Source organism: Lissotriton vulgaris, chromosome 8 (assembly GCF_964263255.1).
Source record: "Lissotriton vulgaris chromosome 8, aLisVul1.2, whole genome shotgun sequence".
Classification (NCBI taxonomy): domain Eukaryota; kingdom Metazoa; phylum Chordata; class Amphibia; order Caudata; family Salamandridae; genus Lissotriton; species Lissotriton vulgaris.
The window spans coordinates 1,001,522,428-1,001,540,176 of NC_141696.1; the positions used below are offsets into that span (position 1 = coordinate 1,001,522,428).

The 17,749-nt window shown below is 49.4% G+C and overlaps 1 protein-coding gene across 1 annotated transcript in view; it reads right to left on the reverse strand.

The window, feature by feature from the left end:
• PIBF1 (progesterone immunomodulatory binding factor 1) overlaps positions 1-17,749 on the reverse strand; it is a 797,165-nt gene that overhangs the window by 653,702 nt on the left and 125,714 nt on the right. Inside the window, exon 8 of the mRNA XM_086933412.1 lies at positions 5,011-5,192. Coding sequence (XP_086789538.1) covers positions 5,011-5,192 — 182 coding nt within the window. The remainder of the gene's footprint in view (positions 1-5,010; positions 5,193-17,749) is intronic.

Below are 17,749 nucleotides of genomic sequence, written 5' to 3' on the forward strand. Positions count from 1 at the left end.
GCACCGTTCTCGCACCAGCCTCCACCAAAGGACAGTCGCAGCGGCTCCCGCTGTCACTACACTCCGCAGCAATCCGGGGAGGGCCTACACGATGGTCTCGAGGCCCAGCTGTCGCAGATACCCAGCTGCAGTTCCGAACCCTTCCGGCAAGGCCGCCCACGCTGCTCACCACCGCACCGGGGGTCTGCTCTGCAAGTCAGGCGGACTTTGATTACACCACTCCTGTTCCAGCCCCCGTCAAGAGGCACACGCAGCGGCCCCAGCTGCCACGATAGCCCTCAGCAGTCAGGGGTGGGCCCCACAAAATGTTGCTGAGGCCCAGGCTGCACCTCCGTCCATCGGCCTACCAAGACCCGGCAGCCGCCATTGCCAGGCCGAACAACGTGGCGAGGGACGATTTCCAATTTTACAAGCACAGGACCTTCCAAGGTCGCCAGACACACCAAAAGTTGCAGCAGCCGATACGAAGTCCCCACAGCACTTTAGGCAGCGTTAATTAAGTATGATGCAGCGGATTATGAGCGGATAATGACTCGGTCAAGCAGAGCCTCACAGCAGTATGGCCATCTTGTTGTGCGCCCTCTAGCGCCCCACCCCGCTGTTGCAGCAAATTAAAGCAGATTTTGCAAGATGGTGGACGGCCTACCTTTCGTGGATAGGAAGGATAAACGCTATAAAAATTAATATCCTCCAGCGTTTACTGTCTCTCTTCTAGGGCCTTCCGATCCCGGTGGATAGGGCACTGTTCTCCAAATTAAAAACACCAAGTTTATTTGGCAGTGGCAGAGAGCAAGACTCTCCAACCCAATGCTGATGCGGCCGAGGGGGAAGGGGGTTTGGCCCTTCTGGACTTCCTGGATTACTATAGGGCAGCCCAACTGAGGGTGATCACGGAGTGGTCCCTTCGAGAATCGGATAAACTCTGGTTTCAGATGGATAGACAAATAACAGGGGGAACGATCTGGGACCTACTGTGGAAACACAAACGGCATCGGCCAGGCAACGCCTACATCAGCACACCTACAGCGTCCACCCTGGGACGTTTAGAACAGAACTACTCCCCTCCCGACCTTTCCTTCCCCGTACACGTCCATAGACTTTAATCCAGAATTCTCCCCAGCATTACAGGAAGGCCCCTTCGACGCTTGGCGAGAGGGGGGTTGCCTTGTGCTTTTTCATTTGTTCCTAGTGGAGAAATTTCTCTCCTTCCTGGAGTGCTCCAAGGCCTTTCAGCTCCCACCTACTGAGGAATTCCATTATTTACAACGTAAACACTGGGCTCTGCAACCGCAGGTACAGCTGGCCGCTACCAGGGAGTTACTTTCCATTGAGAAATTTGCCCTGTCTGGGGCCTCCTGGTGGGGAACCATCTCCTTTCTCTACTCCCTTTTACAGGCGCGGAGCTCTCCGCTCACCTTGAGACACTAAAGGTTCAGGGATACACTTTTGGACAATTCACTACAGGAGAAACAATGGTCGTCACTATATAGGGATATTCCCAAGTTTAACCACTCTTATGTTTTTAAGGGAGGCCCATTACAATATTATGTACGAATGGTACCTACACCCTCAGAGGCTACAATCCATCTTCCCTAACGCTTCGGATAAGTGCTGGAGGGGATGCGGGCAGCTGGTCGACTTTAGGCACATCTGGTGGGAGTGGCCCACATCAAGTCCTTCTGGAAGGAGGTTCTAGCTCAAATCAAGCAGATCTTGGGTTACTCAATTTCAGACACGCTAGAACACACACTCCTGGGGATCCGGGATACCAAACTGAAGCGCCAGACGCAAGGGGACTGCTCGGTAATGTGGCTCTGCCTTGGGGCAGCCAAGATGGCCATAAACGCAGCTTGGAAGAAAGCAGAGGCTCCTTCCCTCAGGCAATGGCAGGCCAGATGATGGGAGGCTCTGGCGATATAGAGAATGGCAGACCTTGTAGAGGATGCCTGCAAGGGTTTTGACTATGTATGAGCCCCCCTGGTAGAATACTTATCCGAGTGACTGCCCTATTTGCATGCGGCCCGAGGATTCGAGCTCTCCATCTCTTTCATATCTAGAACTGCCACTAACACCCTCAAGCTATCGAAAGGAAGTCTACAACGGAAGGGTTTCCCTCTCCCTAGACAGTGACCTTTTGTAGTAACTGTATGTGATATTTCTTTATTGACAGTGACACCTTAGTTTAAGTTCTCATGTTCTTTGGTTTCCGGGAAGGTTGGGGGGGGGGGGAGAGAGAAGCGAAAGCTGACAGCTAAAGTAATTCATACATCGCCGATTCCTAGTTCACAAACTGTATAAGTTCTTTTAGCACACTATACTGTTCGGATGATATTAGGCATTGGAGACTTCTTTCCCCACAAGTCATTTTTTGCAATTCTATGTCTATCGCTATCTTTAAAACCAATAAAAAGATATTTGACAAAATACACACAAATGATGGATGGAATGCGGAATAAATCAAACATTCACCCCCAGTCAAGAGATCTGGGTTAAATCCATTGTTCTTTTGCTCACCATGCCATCCCAGTTTAGACCCAGCCATACGCAAATCAGTTTAGGCCCTGCTCCTCATGGGAACAGTCCAGCATGGATCAGAAACAAACATCCTGGGCCGGTTTCGTGGTATCACCCCTTATCAGCCAAGCTAGGTTGAATCCAGTGGTACAGTGAGCCCAGGACCCACACCTGGGGTCTGAGGATTTGGAGGCTGAGGCTGCCAGGGGCTGGTGGACAGGCCCAATCTCTGGCTGCCCGAACCACAAGGTCTTTGGGTAACAAGTTCTTAGCCACGCAGAAGCTGGTAAGCTTGCACACTGCGGTGGCTGGATTCGTATAGATGCAGCTGGAAGCCCCTTCCATGGCAGCAAAAAATGGATTTGGGTGGCGTAGGGCGATCGAAAAATCCAAGGATCTAGTCTTAGCTCTGCTGTCCTTAAAGCACTAGAGTACTGAATCCGCCTCGTCTCAAAAGAGACAGAAGCCAACACAGGGCGTATCCATAAATGAGGATTGAGCATCCCCATAAAAGCTAGTTGTTCTCAGCCAAGCATGGCGCCGTAAGACCACAGTCAAGGAAACCGCTATGCCTATCAAGTCGATGGCATCCAGTCCACATCCCTCCTATTTGCAACAGCCTGGGTGATCATGGCCTGGGCCTCCTCCAGGACCATTAGCAGCACCTGAGCAACAGATTCCACTACAGCATGGGAGTAACGGTCTAAAAGACAAGTAGCATTCATGGATTGCAGTGCCAGGCTGGTGGAAGAAAACATCTTCTTCCCTAAGGCATCCAACCTCTTAGAGTCCGCATCAATAGGGCGGTAGGGAATGCACCAGGATTTTCATGGGAGGTAGTGGCTTGGACCATCAAGCTCTTCGAGGTAGGGTGTCGTGTAAGGAAATTGGGGTTCCCTGGGGTATGGCGGTGGCGGCAGGCAATCGTCCTTGTGCTGGGCTTGCAGCAAGTCCCAGGCAGGACATCTGTAAGGGGCTCATTAAATGGGAGAAGATGTTCTGAGGGGGGGACACTCCTGGCTGAAACATCTCCATCAAGATGTCTGTCTTGACTGCCAATGAGGGCAGGCTAAGGTCCAGGACTTTCGCCACCCTTCTCACCACCATTGCACAGTATGCTCCCTCATCTGTAGCCACGCTAGTGGGACAGAAAGCAGGCCAGTATCTGGAGAAGTATCCAGTTCACTGGCCTCCACAAAGTCCTCACACAAGTCTATTTGGGGAAATAAAGGCTGGTATTGCTCAGGGTCCAGCGAACCTTCCCAATCCACCCCAAATCCTAGCCCATATGAAGAGGGCTCATGCTTCATCCTGGAAGGCATGGCTCCAGTTGGTGCCGGGCAACGCCCCTCTAGCTATGTGTCAAAATCTGGGATAAGAAAGGTAGCGGTGCTGGGAGTGTCAATATTGGAGAAAGTCGAGGTGGTACGACCTGCGTCGATCTGGATCCAACCGTAGATCCAAGGGCCCGAATGGTGGCAGAGCTGTTCGTGTGGAACTAGTAGGGGTCTTTCTCGAACCCGCTCGGCCTACAGGAATGGAAGGCTCAAATATGAAGCACATGGCATCATAACACACTTGGAGATGAGCGGAGGCCGCTCCAGCTCCCAGAAACACAGGGAAGTAAGGAGCTGATCCAGGTGCTGGCTCAACTGCAGAGCCAGGCCCTGAATAGCGACACTCCCCCATCTCATCGGCCGAGGCAAAGTCGAAGACCTCTTCAACTTCTCACTCATCTTCTTGTGGTGGGGCTAACCGGAGTGGCCCGTTGACTTCAAGTGTGACAAAGATTTTGGTCTCAGCAACCAATCCCTTCCTCTTGGCCAGGATTGAGACCATCGCAGCAGCGCAAGGCAAGCAGCTTGAGGAACTGCTCCCTCAAGGCTTTGGGACACATGGCACAGCAATTGGTGCAGATCATTTTGGGTTGCGATCACGTTACAGGTAGCAGAGGTATACAAGATGTGAGTCAGTCACCGATATCTGTTGATGACAAGAGCAACAGTGCTTTAAGCTGGCCTTCCTAGTGGACATCCATGCCACACCAGAAAAAAACTCAATAATCTTTGACAAACTCCGGATATGCGCTGATTGGCACAGAAAGAAAAGAACTAACGTCAATGCGCTGGGATGGCACCTATATAAGTCATGCGCACATCACTTCCAACATGGACAACACACTCGGAGTGGAATGACGGCGCCTATAGGGGCGCAGGGATACTACTCATGAAAAAATTTCGGCTCCAGTCTGACGCCGGGGAATAATTCTAAGGTAAGGAATCTGCAGCTAGAAGTCTCTATCAGATAGTTTTTTTCTTTAAGAAACACTTACAGCCATGCAAGGGGTGTGCACCCAGAAGGGCAAGTGGAAATACAGACACTGAACCATATAATCTTTCCATTGATTACTTTGAGAGAATGGGCATGGTGATCAGTCTTCAATGTGATTGAGTTGTGGCCCTTGATGGAATATTGGTTTAAGCAAATCACACTCACCTGGAGGCTACATATCTTTCATACATTTCTTCTCTAGCTTTTTTGGTATCTTCAAGCTGTGCCTGAAGCCTTTCCAAACGATCTTGTTCATGTGCACAACGAACGCTGAGCTCCATGTTCTGATGATTTAGGTATTCTTTATCTTTTTGGAGCAGAGTAACAGATTGTTGTAAAATTGTCACCTGGTTAACACATAACATAAGTTGTTATTCAAAGTGTACCCATATTTTAACAAATCCCTTCATGGTAGAAATTACAGTAGAACAAAAAGAATTCCTGTAAGTGCATACAAATACAAATATACTCCTTTAGAGTTAGATTTTAATTTACTTACACTCCCTACTATCTTTTTCAGACCAATTCTTTATTGTGATGGAACAACAAAATAAATAAAAATAAATAAACTTTCAGAAAAAATTACCATAATATGGACTGTCCTTATGAGTGATTTGGATCTAAACAATTAGCTCAGTACAAAAATCATTTCCCTCCAAACACAACATACCAGAAGCAGTCAAATACGAAACCTATTTGCAGAAAAACGCAAGACTATTCAATGGGATTCTTTATCCATCAGTTGGACATTGGTAAATCATTTGTAAAGTGCTCAACTGGTGCAAGCACGCAGTAGCAAAGTGCCTCTTTTGACATGGTTAGACCCCACTTTTTGCTTGGTAAGCATTTAGTTTTGACTGGAAGTGCACAGGGTCCCTGCCAATCAGGTCTCCTGTGCCAAAGCTCCTTCCCTAGACTGTACCTATTGCTTCAACAACTAGCACCACTTTAGTTCTCATATAAGTCCCTAGTAAAAGTTACATCTGTTACCAGGTGCTTTGTGGATAAATAGGGCCACTAAGGGCTGCAGCACAAATTGTGCCAGCCCCTAAGGGACCCCCTCACCAAGCACATGCACACCGCCACTGGCAGCCTGCATGTCTTGTTGCAGACAAAACTAAAGAGTCGACATGGCACACACACATCCCTGTTTACCATGCCTACAGACACTGCCTGGGATATAGGTAAGACACCCCTCTAGCAGGCATTAGCCCTAAGGCAGGGTGAACTATATCTCCGGTGAGGGCATATTTGCGTGAGCAGATATGCCCCTGCAATATCCTTGCTGATTCCTGGATACTTTAAGTGACCAAGGAAACCATAGTAAGTACATGGGCTGGATACTCATCATTATGGTTAACCTGCTTAATGATGGCTTCACTGAAGTAGGGGATGTGTGGTACCAAGCATCTTCCCATAATAAACCTGCACTGATTCCAGTGTCAGATGTATTAGAAATTGCACACAGAGGGGTCCCCTGAAAACCTACCAGCCCTTAGTGTGGTCACCGATTGGCCTTAGCCAGCCTGCTACTACCAGACAGGTTTCTGACATTATGGGGTGAGTGCCTCTGCGCTCAGAGGTCAAGAACAATGCCTGTCCTGGGTGGGGTTTTCATACCTCCCCCTGATCAGGAAGAGCCATGCTGCCTTTGTAACGCGACCCCAACCTCTCCGGTTAGAAGAAGCAGGCCCCTCCTGTGTTCACCTGTTTTTGGTGAGAAGACAGGTGGAAAAACTCACCAAGAATAAGAGGTCCACCCAGCCTCCCCCTCTCCCCGGCCAACTCCACTCCTCAGGAGCTGGAGGCGAGGTGAGGTACACTTTTCAGTGCCCACCATCTTGAAGAAAGTAGGACTTATACAATCAGGACTAGGGCTTTGCCCCCCTCCCACAGGAGGTGGATGTAACCGAGGGTTTAGTCACCCGAGGTAAGGTGCCCATTGGCCACTACCTGTCACTTCCTTGTAACACCCCTAAATCTAGCATTTAAGTGGCATCCCCAGACCCTGGAATTCAGTTCCTGGTGATTTAAGAAGAGCCGGACACACAGAGCCACACCAGCATAGAAGACTGCAGAGAACTACTGACTTGGCCCCAGCCCTACTGTCCTGTCTGCAGCCCTCGATGATCCTGTGCCAAAGACTACTCGTCCTGCAGCCCAGCAACCTCAAAAACCCTGGGAGGACTGCTTGCCTTCAACAAAGATCAAGATCTCTAAAGAACAGCGGATCTGTTCACCAACAACAAGCTTCAAGCAAGGCCTCTGTGACCTGAAGTACCGCAAACCATGCTCCTGGCTCCACCTCTGCACCCAACACCTCTGGTCCGAGTCTAAGTGGCCCACCGGTTCCAGTGAGGATCCCCAGGGCTCCAGAGCCTGAGTCCATCATGACTTGACCTCTGCCGGACTCTTACATGTCGCCTGCAGACTCTGCACAGAATCCCCCTAAGCGAAACCGGTCCCGGAAAGCTGGTTCCAACATCAAAAGGCACCCCTGCACCCACCAGCCTTGGGCCTTGGTGAAGCGGACCAAAGATGTCTCTAAGTCCCCAGGCATCAAACTTACCTCTGCAGCGGTTGGTTTCCTTCAACCAGCCTCCTGGCCTGAGCCTGCAGCCCTTTTGCGATTTGGGCTTTCTCCATTGCTTAACATTGGGCACCTAACGCTGTGTTGGCACCCTGCACCAGACTAGCCCTGTGCTGCTGGTGGTGTTGGTGCTGCTTTGGACCCTGCCAGTGCTTGCTTCAATCCCCGTAGAGACTAACCACCCAAGTCGCTGTTACTTACCTACAAGCAGTATCTGTCTGACTGACTGCCCCATTCTTCATTGAGTTGTATTGGGTGCCCGGCACCGTATTTGCAACCAGCATCCTGCTGCCCCTGTGCCACTGGTGGTGTACTGTTAGTGCTGAACTGAACCTAGCCCAATACTGATCTTAACTCCAGAAGACAGTTTTGTAAGTCGATGTTACCTAACTGTATAGTGAATGCTTTCTTCCTCCCACAGGTTAACATTGCAAAACCTGAGAATTGCACTAAGGGCTCCTTATGATGGCGGTCGGAGGAGTGTCCAACCGGCATCAAAGTGTGATTGAGATCGCCTGACAAGGAGTTGGCGGCCTCACCTTCCACATTTTGATCAGATCGCTGTGCAGGCGGTCGGAAACTGCATTTTTCTATTGCGTCTTGTGCTGTGGCTCGTAAAAGGGCTTCAGCACAAGCCGCAGTACAAAAAGGCATTTTACAAACATCCATGCACCCTGTGGTGCCTGGCACATGATGCATGGATGTTTGGGGGGGGGGTCACACCATGGCCGCTTAGCAGTGGCTCACAGGGAATCTACTTGGGGCCCCCAAAGTCCCTTTTCGACAGCCTATTCATGGCAGTGGGACCGCTATGATAAGGCAGTGGGAAATGGATATTGTGATCCTGGTAAAGGTACCTGAGCAGGCACCGCCTCCATTCAGGATCATGATTCTGACCGCTGCTCTGTCGGGATCAGTCGATTCTGGCGGAGGCATCGGTCCGTCCCCCGACAGACAAGGGTTCGACCAGCTGCATCTTAATGCAGCAGCCGGCCCAAAGAGCTATCTGTCAGAGGGACTGCCACCAACGGCCTCTCTGTGACAGTACCACCGGCATCTGGAAGTGCCGCTAAGTATCCACTTTTGATTCTGAAAAGTATTTCTATTGCAAAACGTATTTACCCAAGACAACGTTTAGTGGTTCTACAAACTAAATATAACCAAGAATTATTTTTATAAATTGGTCTCAGATTTATTCATAGAGTGTTTGCCTCATTTATGGCCACTTTGTGTACAATAGTTGCTTAGCACTGCCCTCTGACAAGCCGAACTGCTCGCCCACACTACAACAAAAGAGAGCATTAGTATCATCTACTTTAGCCTCTGTAATGCCTCTGGGGATCCACTGGACTCTCCGCATACTATACCTCTTTTTGGCATAGTATATAGTGAGACCGCTCCTTACACGCCATATTGACCACATTCATTTGAGCACTGAAAGACAGATCCTGGACCCACAAGGACCACAAAAGATTTTACTTCATAGGCAAGAGACTCACAAGCTTGCTGACCCAACCTGTTCTAGCATGCTAAGAGCAATAGCTCAATTTTATTAGCGTTCCCTTTGAGGAAGTTACGGCTCATCCACTGTTCGAAGTCCAATTATTACACACTGAGGTTGGAAGCCTAATTTAGGGCTTATTTGCCTAGTTGCAGTGCTTAACTTGTAACAAACAAAAAAAATAATAAGTACCAGGTCTCTTGTCAGAAGGCAATTGCAGGTTGCATCATACATTGGCCCTGCTATACTGCCAATGATAGTAACACCACAAATACAACCATCACACACCTACTAGTGTGACAATTCGGACTATTTCAGGCCCCCAAAGGTAGAATGGCTTGGGCGGCAGGTAATGGTAATTTTTAATGTATATTCAATTAATAATTAACTGTTGTAATCCCGGGGAGTGATGGCTTCCCCCAGAATTTTATCAAGCATTTGGGGATACCCTTGCCCGTCTCCTACTACAGGTGTATCTAGAGGCCATCGAGTGTGACGCCCTTCCACCTAGTATCAACCAGGGCGAGATTTGTATGATCCTGAAGACGGGGGGAGATAAGTGTGATCCGGCGGCGTGCCGCCCAATCACCATGATAATCACGGACACGAAGATTTTGACCAAACTACTAGCGGCCCGGTTGGCGCCACACATGGCCCACCTGCTACACCCGGACCAATGTGGTTCTATCCCGGGGCGCAACACTGCCATGAACCTGTGGCGGTTGAATCACATCATACATGAAGTACGAGATACGGAGGACCAGATGGTCATAGGGAGGACCAGATGGTCATAGTATCGACCGATCTAGCTAAAGCGTTCGACACCGTTGACTGGGGGTACCTGCTGGAGGTCCTCCGTGTGATGGGGATGGGCCCCAACTTCTGTCGTTGGGTCCGCATACTGTATGGGGCCCCCCGTGCCAGGGTGAGATTGGGTGCGGCACGGTCGGAGGAATGGTGGTTGGGACGGGGGACATGGCAGGGGTGTCCCCTCTTGCCGCTCTTCTTTGCACTGGCAATAGAGCCTTTGGCAGTTCGAGTCCGATCGGAAATGGCTCAGTGGGGTATTCTAGTAGGTGTCAATGATAACGTGGTGTCCTTATACGCGGATGCTGCTGCCCGTACTGCTGCAGCAACTAGACAGATTCGGGGAGGCTTCGGGACTGAGGATCAACTGTGGTAAGTCCTTGATCTTCCCTCTGGCGGGATACGACGCTGGACCGCTAACGGACCTGCCGAGCCTTGGGCTCCGCTGGGAACAGTGGGCGTTCCAGTATCTCGGAATTCAGGTGGCCCCAACAGATGCACAGTTGGTAGCCGAGAACGTCGATAGGATTCTTATGTCCCTACAACAGTCAGTAACCTTTTGTAACACCCTACCGCTCTCCCTTATGGGACGACTAGCCGTCGCGAAGATGGTGATGCTCCCCAAGACGCTTTACGTCCTCCTCCAGAACTCATTGTGCCCTCACCCCACCGCGAGTATTCTGCACACCTAACACGCTACTCATGTCTTTATTTTGGGCGGGACGACGTAGCAGGGTTGCTCTACACACCATGGTCCGAAGCTGGAAGGAGGGCGGTCTGGAGGCGCCGAGGTTTGATTTGTACTACTACGCGACACAACTACTGCCGGCAGCACGGTGGTTCGGGGGCGCAGATAGTTGGGAGATGCAACTTTTGGCCGGTAGAGCAAATGAGAGGACGTTACAGGTCGCATTAATGAGGAGACGGGGTGCAGATGCGTCCCTACCGTATGTGGTACGCCACACAGCCGGTATCTGGCAGCGGTTCGTGGAGAGGATACTGAGACGGGCCCCCTTCCATAGGGAGCTGCCGGTGTGGATCCTGGCCCCTATAGTTGCCATGGAAGAGCACATGTCCTTTAGGGACTGGCGGACGGGAGGCTGTGAGACCTTGGCTGACCTGTACCCCGGTGAGTCCTTTGTGTCTTTTGAAGAGGCTGATGAGGCCTTTTTACTGGGAGGCGGGCAATATCTACACTACCGGGGCCTCCAAGAGGTGGTGAAAGCGGCCTGGCCCCAATTCCCAGAGGCGCCCCCGATCTCCCATACTCTGAACATCATTCTCTCCTGTGGGAGAGGTCGGAGGTTGATTTCCTTGCTGTATTCAGCCATGCGACAGGATTCCTCTCCGCCGGTCCAACCCTCATGGGGGGCCTGGGAGACAGATCTTGGAGCCGCCTTGGACCAGGGGCAGCGCAAGCGTATAGGGAGCCTCACACGTAAGGTATCATGCAATGCACGGTTCAAGCTCACACACTTAAACTTTATGCACCACACCTATCTGACTCAGGTTTCCTTGCAGCGTATTTCAGGGGATAGGGAGGACACCTGCCCCAGATATGGGGTGGAGGGGGCGGGGTTCTTACACCTGGCCTGGGACTGCGCATTAGTTAGGAGCTTCTGGACGGACGTGGTGATACGTATAACCGCCACTACGGCCTTCGGATAGACCTGATCCCGCTCCACTGTCTGTTGGCACTGGTCCCTAAGGCTAAGCAAAGGAACCTTTCTTATAAACTACTGCAGCTAATGTTGGTCCTGGCGCGACGTAGGGTGGCAATCACCTGGATGGGGCGGAGGGCTCCTGAGATCCCGGTATGGCTTAGAGATGTCCGGGAGTGGTCCCTGGCAGAGTACGCGTAAGGACGAGAAGCTGCAAGACGACCTACTTGCCTGGCAGGTCATGTGTAATACGAGGCTGCCCCGGAGTGATTCGGAGGGGACTAGTGAGGAACTATTCACGCCGGAGGGGTCGGGGACTGGTGGGGAGGGGGAGGGGGAGAGGGACTGCTAGAATTGGATATTGTGTAGAGTTCGGCTGCTTCCTCATGTTCATATTCATCTCCTGTTAATATTATGCTTCTCTCATTCCTCATGGACTCAGCTTGAACTGTGATACCTGTACCCTTTAGTGCCATAATGAGGTCATCGAACTGTATGCAAGTCTTTTATTTGATGCCATTGCCAGGGGGGAATGTTCTTATACATGTTGTATAACCAAAAATAAAGTTGAAAAAATAAATAAATAATTAACTGTTGTTGTGGACATCTATAAATTAAACAGACTGCGCTACCTTGTGGCTGACTATCACAAGTGCAGGTGTTGACAACGAAGTGCCGATGCTGTGCACCTGGAACCACCAGCTCAAATTAAGCACTGCCTAGCTGGATACCAAAGGGCTACCATCAGCCTAAGGCAGAACCGGACAGCCTAAAATAAGATTGGACAAAGACCTCACACATACATTGAACAACTTGGCGGGCAGTGACAAACTCCGTGGGACCATACATTGTACAGCCAATCTCTAAGTGAGAAGAGGAGGAACGCATGAGGCACTAAAAGTGACCTTCTAAAAAGAGATTTAAATCAGAACAAAATATTCTTCACAGTTCCTATTTCTGCTACTCTCTGCATCATTACAGAATAGGCCATGGTGTCAAATGTGGCAGAGGGGTCCAAGAGGTTACTTCCATCATTCACCCTCTAATGTTGTAGTGCTTACATCATCATTAATTTCAAGGGAAGTTTCAATCACTCTTTCAGAATGAAAGCCCAGCTGCCAGGTAGCCAATGCATTAGTCTCTTTGCGTTAGGCGGAAAACAGTCTTGCCCCAAGTTGTGTTCCCGAATTTCAAGTGTTTGGGGGAAGGTAATCACAAGCTGGTAGTTAACGTCTCCTACATCAAGATCGTCTTTTTCTGGAGGCACAAACTACTCATTTTGCAGTGACAAACACCTGCCCCAAATGCAGGTAAGAATCAACCAGTTACGTAACCGTGTCCCAAATGAATGGGGTGACGGATTTCAGAATCTCCACAGGACAAAGATCAGCAGGAGAACATGATTTTAACATGCAAAATTATCGACACTGCAATGTAGTTGAAAATACATTTTCTTTAGAAGAGCCCAAATTGTTTCTCATTTTGCAAAACACCAGTAAAATTCTTCCCGTACCACTCATAAGTTCTTCCTAAAACAGCCACACACAAAAATATCTGGAGTTCATAGAAGCAAGTCAAACAGTCTTCATCAACCTTTGGTGTCTTATGCTGCTTGGTCTTGCCCTTTAAATTGAATGTCAAAATATTGTCAAAACTTGGGAATCAGGGAATGGATCAATGCAAAGTACTATAATTCAGTTCAATTCAATCAGCTTTATTCGATTAAATGTGATAATCATAAAAGCACAATAAAAATTAATGACACTATTTAAACATATATTAATTTATAAAACTCGAACAGTAACAGTTCTGTCTAAGTCCAGTAAAATTTGCATCATGATTGAATTTCTACATTTTAAAACATATTTTAAAAATATTAAAACTGGCACAGTCAATTGTTCTTCGCCTAGTGACTGAATATACAGGAAAGTGGGGCGGCACTGTCTTAGACCGCTATTTTTTAAAATAGGCAAAATCCACCTTCTCCTATTACAAGAGTAGAATTTGCTAAAAAATTAAAACATGTATAGTAGATTGAATAGACACGTCATCACATGGACATTTGGGCAACTCCTCTGATTGGGAAAAGTAACACGCCTGTGTAAAATACCCAGTCTCAAACGGGTCAACAAAAAATACATCATAGTCTCTTTTAAAGAGTCTGTTGAGACTATTAGCGGGATACTTGTACCGAGATTTTTTTTGATTCCATGTGTCTTTTCTTATTTTCCAGAAAGTTTAAGCAGCTAATTTTGAGTTCTTACCTGTTGACCCCATGACGGGCTAAGGGGCTCCAAGAAATATTCAGGGTGGCCGAGGTTACAGACAATATTTTTAATGTACTCTAGCCATCTAATATTCAGAGCCACATCCAAATTACCGCAGTCCCTAAGTATCTGTCTATTAAGCTCCAGCGATTCCGAGGTACAGATCCTGTGCCACAAGAGTACTGGTTGGATTCTACAAAGTACTATAAAAAGAAGGCACATGATCAAGTAGCAGCTTGACAAATCTTCTAACACAGAATGTTCCAGACGAAAACAGGGGAGGAATCCTTAGATGCTGTAGAAAGATATGGGTTCCGTAAGGGGCAGGATTCTAAGCCAAATAAAAGCGAATGGCAATGTGAATTATAGTTCAACGGCTCATTGCCCTGCAAAAGTTTAATCATCATAAATGTAATCAAATGAACTAAAACAATTGGTATTTACTTACAAGACATTACCATGTAATAAAGGAGCACAAAGCTCTTCTGACATCTAGTTTTTGGAAGATTCAACTTCAGTGGTAGCCCAGGAAAACAGAAACTATAATAGATAAAGGAAAAAGTAAAGGCGGTAGACATATGGTACTACCTTAGCGAAAGGCAGAAGACTCCTCTTGATGGAAAGAGTGAAACGAATGATCAGGCTTTCACTTCACGGCCATCCTTGCTCATGCAATAGTCACAGAACAGCTTGTTAAACGTAAATCTCATTTTGAAGAATTCCTTAAACACTTATTTATCTGTATGCTACTCGTACAGTCTGTTTCAGAAGGATTAAAGACTGAATCAACCTACTGTGATGTGAACCTGTGGCCTACAGGTTACTCATAGTGGTATCAGATGTGTTCAATTACTCCCCTATTTTGCACCGACTAAAAATATAGAAAGAGATTGATTAGCACTCCCACAACAGGACTTTAACATGAAGAAAATGGGATCCGTACCATAAGTCGCAAGACTAAACCGCCAGCCCTTAATACTTTCAAATCTGGAATAACTCAACACCTAATACATATAATTTGTCAATACAGAGCCACAAACCTATAACCAACTACAGTGATTATATTTTATTTAATCAAAAATTACTGTTTACAACTCCTCCCCAAGATCAGCGCAAGAATGCGGGGAAAACGTCGGAGTCCGAGGGGGTGAAGAAGGCCACACTAGAGGACGTTCTGGCGGCACTGGTTCAGGTGCAGGCAACTGTAGGAGCGACGGCCACGGAAGTCACCCTGATACGGGCGGATCTCCAGAAAATGAATGAAAGGGTAAAACAGGTGGAGGTTGTCACTAAATCACTAGTCGAAGATGTGTCTGAGTTACAAACAGCGATGGAACGGCTACAAACAGATAAACTACTCAGAGAAAAGTTAGATGACCAAGAAGGGCGCTCCCGGCGCAATAACGTTTGATTTTTAGGAGTGCCGGACTCTGAAGACAAGGGCGCCATGGATCTATATGTGGAAGAGATAATCAAAACCAGACTCCAGCCCAAGGGCCTCTTGAACTTCTTTTCAGTGGAGCGGGCCCACAGAGTGCCGGGGGGCAAACCAAAGACAGGTGGTCCACCTAGACCAATACTGGCAAGACTTTTCAATTTCAGAGACCGCGACGCCATCTTGCAGGCTGCGAGGGTGGCGCCGCCGATCCAAATACAGAATTCGAGAATTGCCTTCTTCCCAGACTACACGGCAGAGGTCTCTAGAAAACGCAGAACATTTCTGGAGGTTAAAAAAACTTTGAGGGAAAAGGAACTGCCATATTCGATGCTTTTTCCGGCCCGGCTGCGAGTGGTGGCGGACAAAAAGGTATGGTTTTTCGATTCTCCAGAAGCGGCCCGGGACTGGCTTGAGGGGTGGCACACTGTGGACCGGCAGCGGAGGCGACACAGGTCTAACCAGGATCGCAGAGGCGACAGCAGAACTGGCTCACAGACGTCGGGGCGTGGAGGAGCGGAGGGCTCCCCGTCCCGTGGTTTTGCGGGGGCCGGCGAGGAAGAATGAACCACATACTCCAATTTTCATGGACAAGGCAATCGCTGACCATTCACACACTGTTTTATAGCTGCAATTGGACACTGGCTGATAATTCTGTCCCGGTAAGGGTGGTAGTGGACCCTGAGTCACAGTGTTCTTCCTTATGTTTATTATCTTGGAATGTGAGAGGTCTTGGGGACAAGGTCAAACGAGGGTTGGTACTGACTGCAATTAAAAGACAAAAACCCCAGGCCGGCGACCGCGATGGCCGCTTAGGCGCCCGGCTCCGTAAACCTCTCCGCCCCGCGATACTATCCTGACTGATATCCTGTGCCTGCATTACGGTTTTGTGCAGGTGAATGGTCGTGACCGCCGATCGTGTGCCTCCGAGATCTCTACCAGCTCTGATGCCGGAGATATGCTCCATCTTCTACTGCGGCCTGTGAGGGCGTCAGAGCCGGGGCTCTGAGTGTGACGCTACACTGACCGCCGATGCAACAATGGCGGCCGCCAGTTGCGAAGCCTGATCGATCGCCCGGAGCGGGAGAATAACTTGCCTCGATCCTTTGGCAGCGCCTCAGCCCCGCCAGTGGTGCCACTGAGAGGGCCCGACCCACCACCGCACAGGTTGCAGCTCCCAGAACCGGATTGCTCGCTGGTGCGGTAATCCGACGCGGAGTTTAGCCCCTCCCGACACCTGTGGGAGTCTCCCGAATTGTGCAGGAGAGTGTTTTCGTCTATGGCGAGGTATACCTGGGGGTGTCGGTGGCTCCGATTGCTGCACCCGGTTCTACCGGCTTGTTCGTGGCACCATGCAATCCCCCTCTCCTTTGTTTGAAACCCGCTCCCGATCCTGCACAGTGCTGGACGCTGACCGAGCTGCAGTTCGGGATTGCAATACCCGGCTTCAGCTATCCCATGGCGATGGAATACTCGGAGCAGGGAGATACGTCGAGATCGGGGTGCATTGCGAACGGATGATGGTTGGTGACATTGTTCTGGCCCTCGGCGCCCTCCGCAGCGCCCTACAATGGGACGCACGAAACCTGGGGGAAAAGCTAGGCGCCATTACTGCCAGCCCGAGGAAGGAGGCGCCAGTCGGATCCTGGGCGATTGAAATTTTGCCTGATCCCGCATCAGTGGGCTGTGCCTTTGATATCCCTCCGACAAGTGAGACTTTGAGGGGCCCGACTCTTACAACTCCTAGCTGGCCACCGAGAGGTTCACCTGCATCGGGAGACATTGGACTTGTAACGCCGGAGGGGCCGGTTGACTATGCAGCGCCCTCGAATATGCCGACAAGGTTCCGACAGTGGAATGGAAATGTGACTCTTCCCCACTTGCTAAGGGCCCCATGCTCAGTCACGCCGTTTGGTGAACGTACTGGGGTGGATTGATCCCCGCGATGGTTTTCCTTCACATGGCCGATTGTTCCCCCCACTCGGGGTGCCCGAGTCTCCCGAACCAATCTTTTTTGATGCTGACTGGCTGCTATACGTGGGCGAGCTTGATAGGGTGGGCCAAGGTTAGAGATGGTTCCATCACGCAGGGACGGCTAACGGGCTGCTGGAGGTAGACAAGACTCGGAACTGTTATGTGACTATGTAACTTTGCGGGCTAACAATGTATCTTATTACCCTCTCGCAAACTGATTGTATCTGATTTAGTATTGTTTATTGTACTGAGGGTTTAGCGCGGGGTGGGGTGGGGCCGGGAGCTGGCCTGGAGGTCCTCCTCCACTTTACTCGTAACTATTTTCTTTTCATTTCTTATGGACTAGTCTCTTTTCGGGGTTTAGTTTTTCAGGGCGACAGGCACACTGCTAGGGGGGGTAGGCCGTAGCCATCTACAGGAGTGCAGGGTGGGGGGTTGGGGGGATGGGTTTTCTTAGTCTTGTCCTTTTATTGTTTCTATGGCCCTTTTCTTCTTTTTCTTTCTTTTACTTTTCCGGGATCTGGGTAGTGTATTCCTGTAATTTTTGCCAGTCTATTCAACTAGGGAAGATGTTCCTACGATGTTCATAGGCATGACGGTTGGATCGCTATAATGATGCAATGTGTTAGGTTTTTATTGATTATCCTGGTTAATGTGCACCGGCACCAA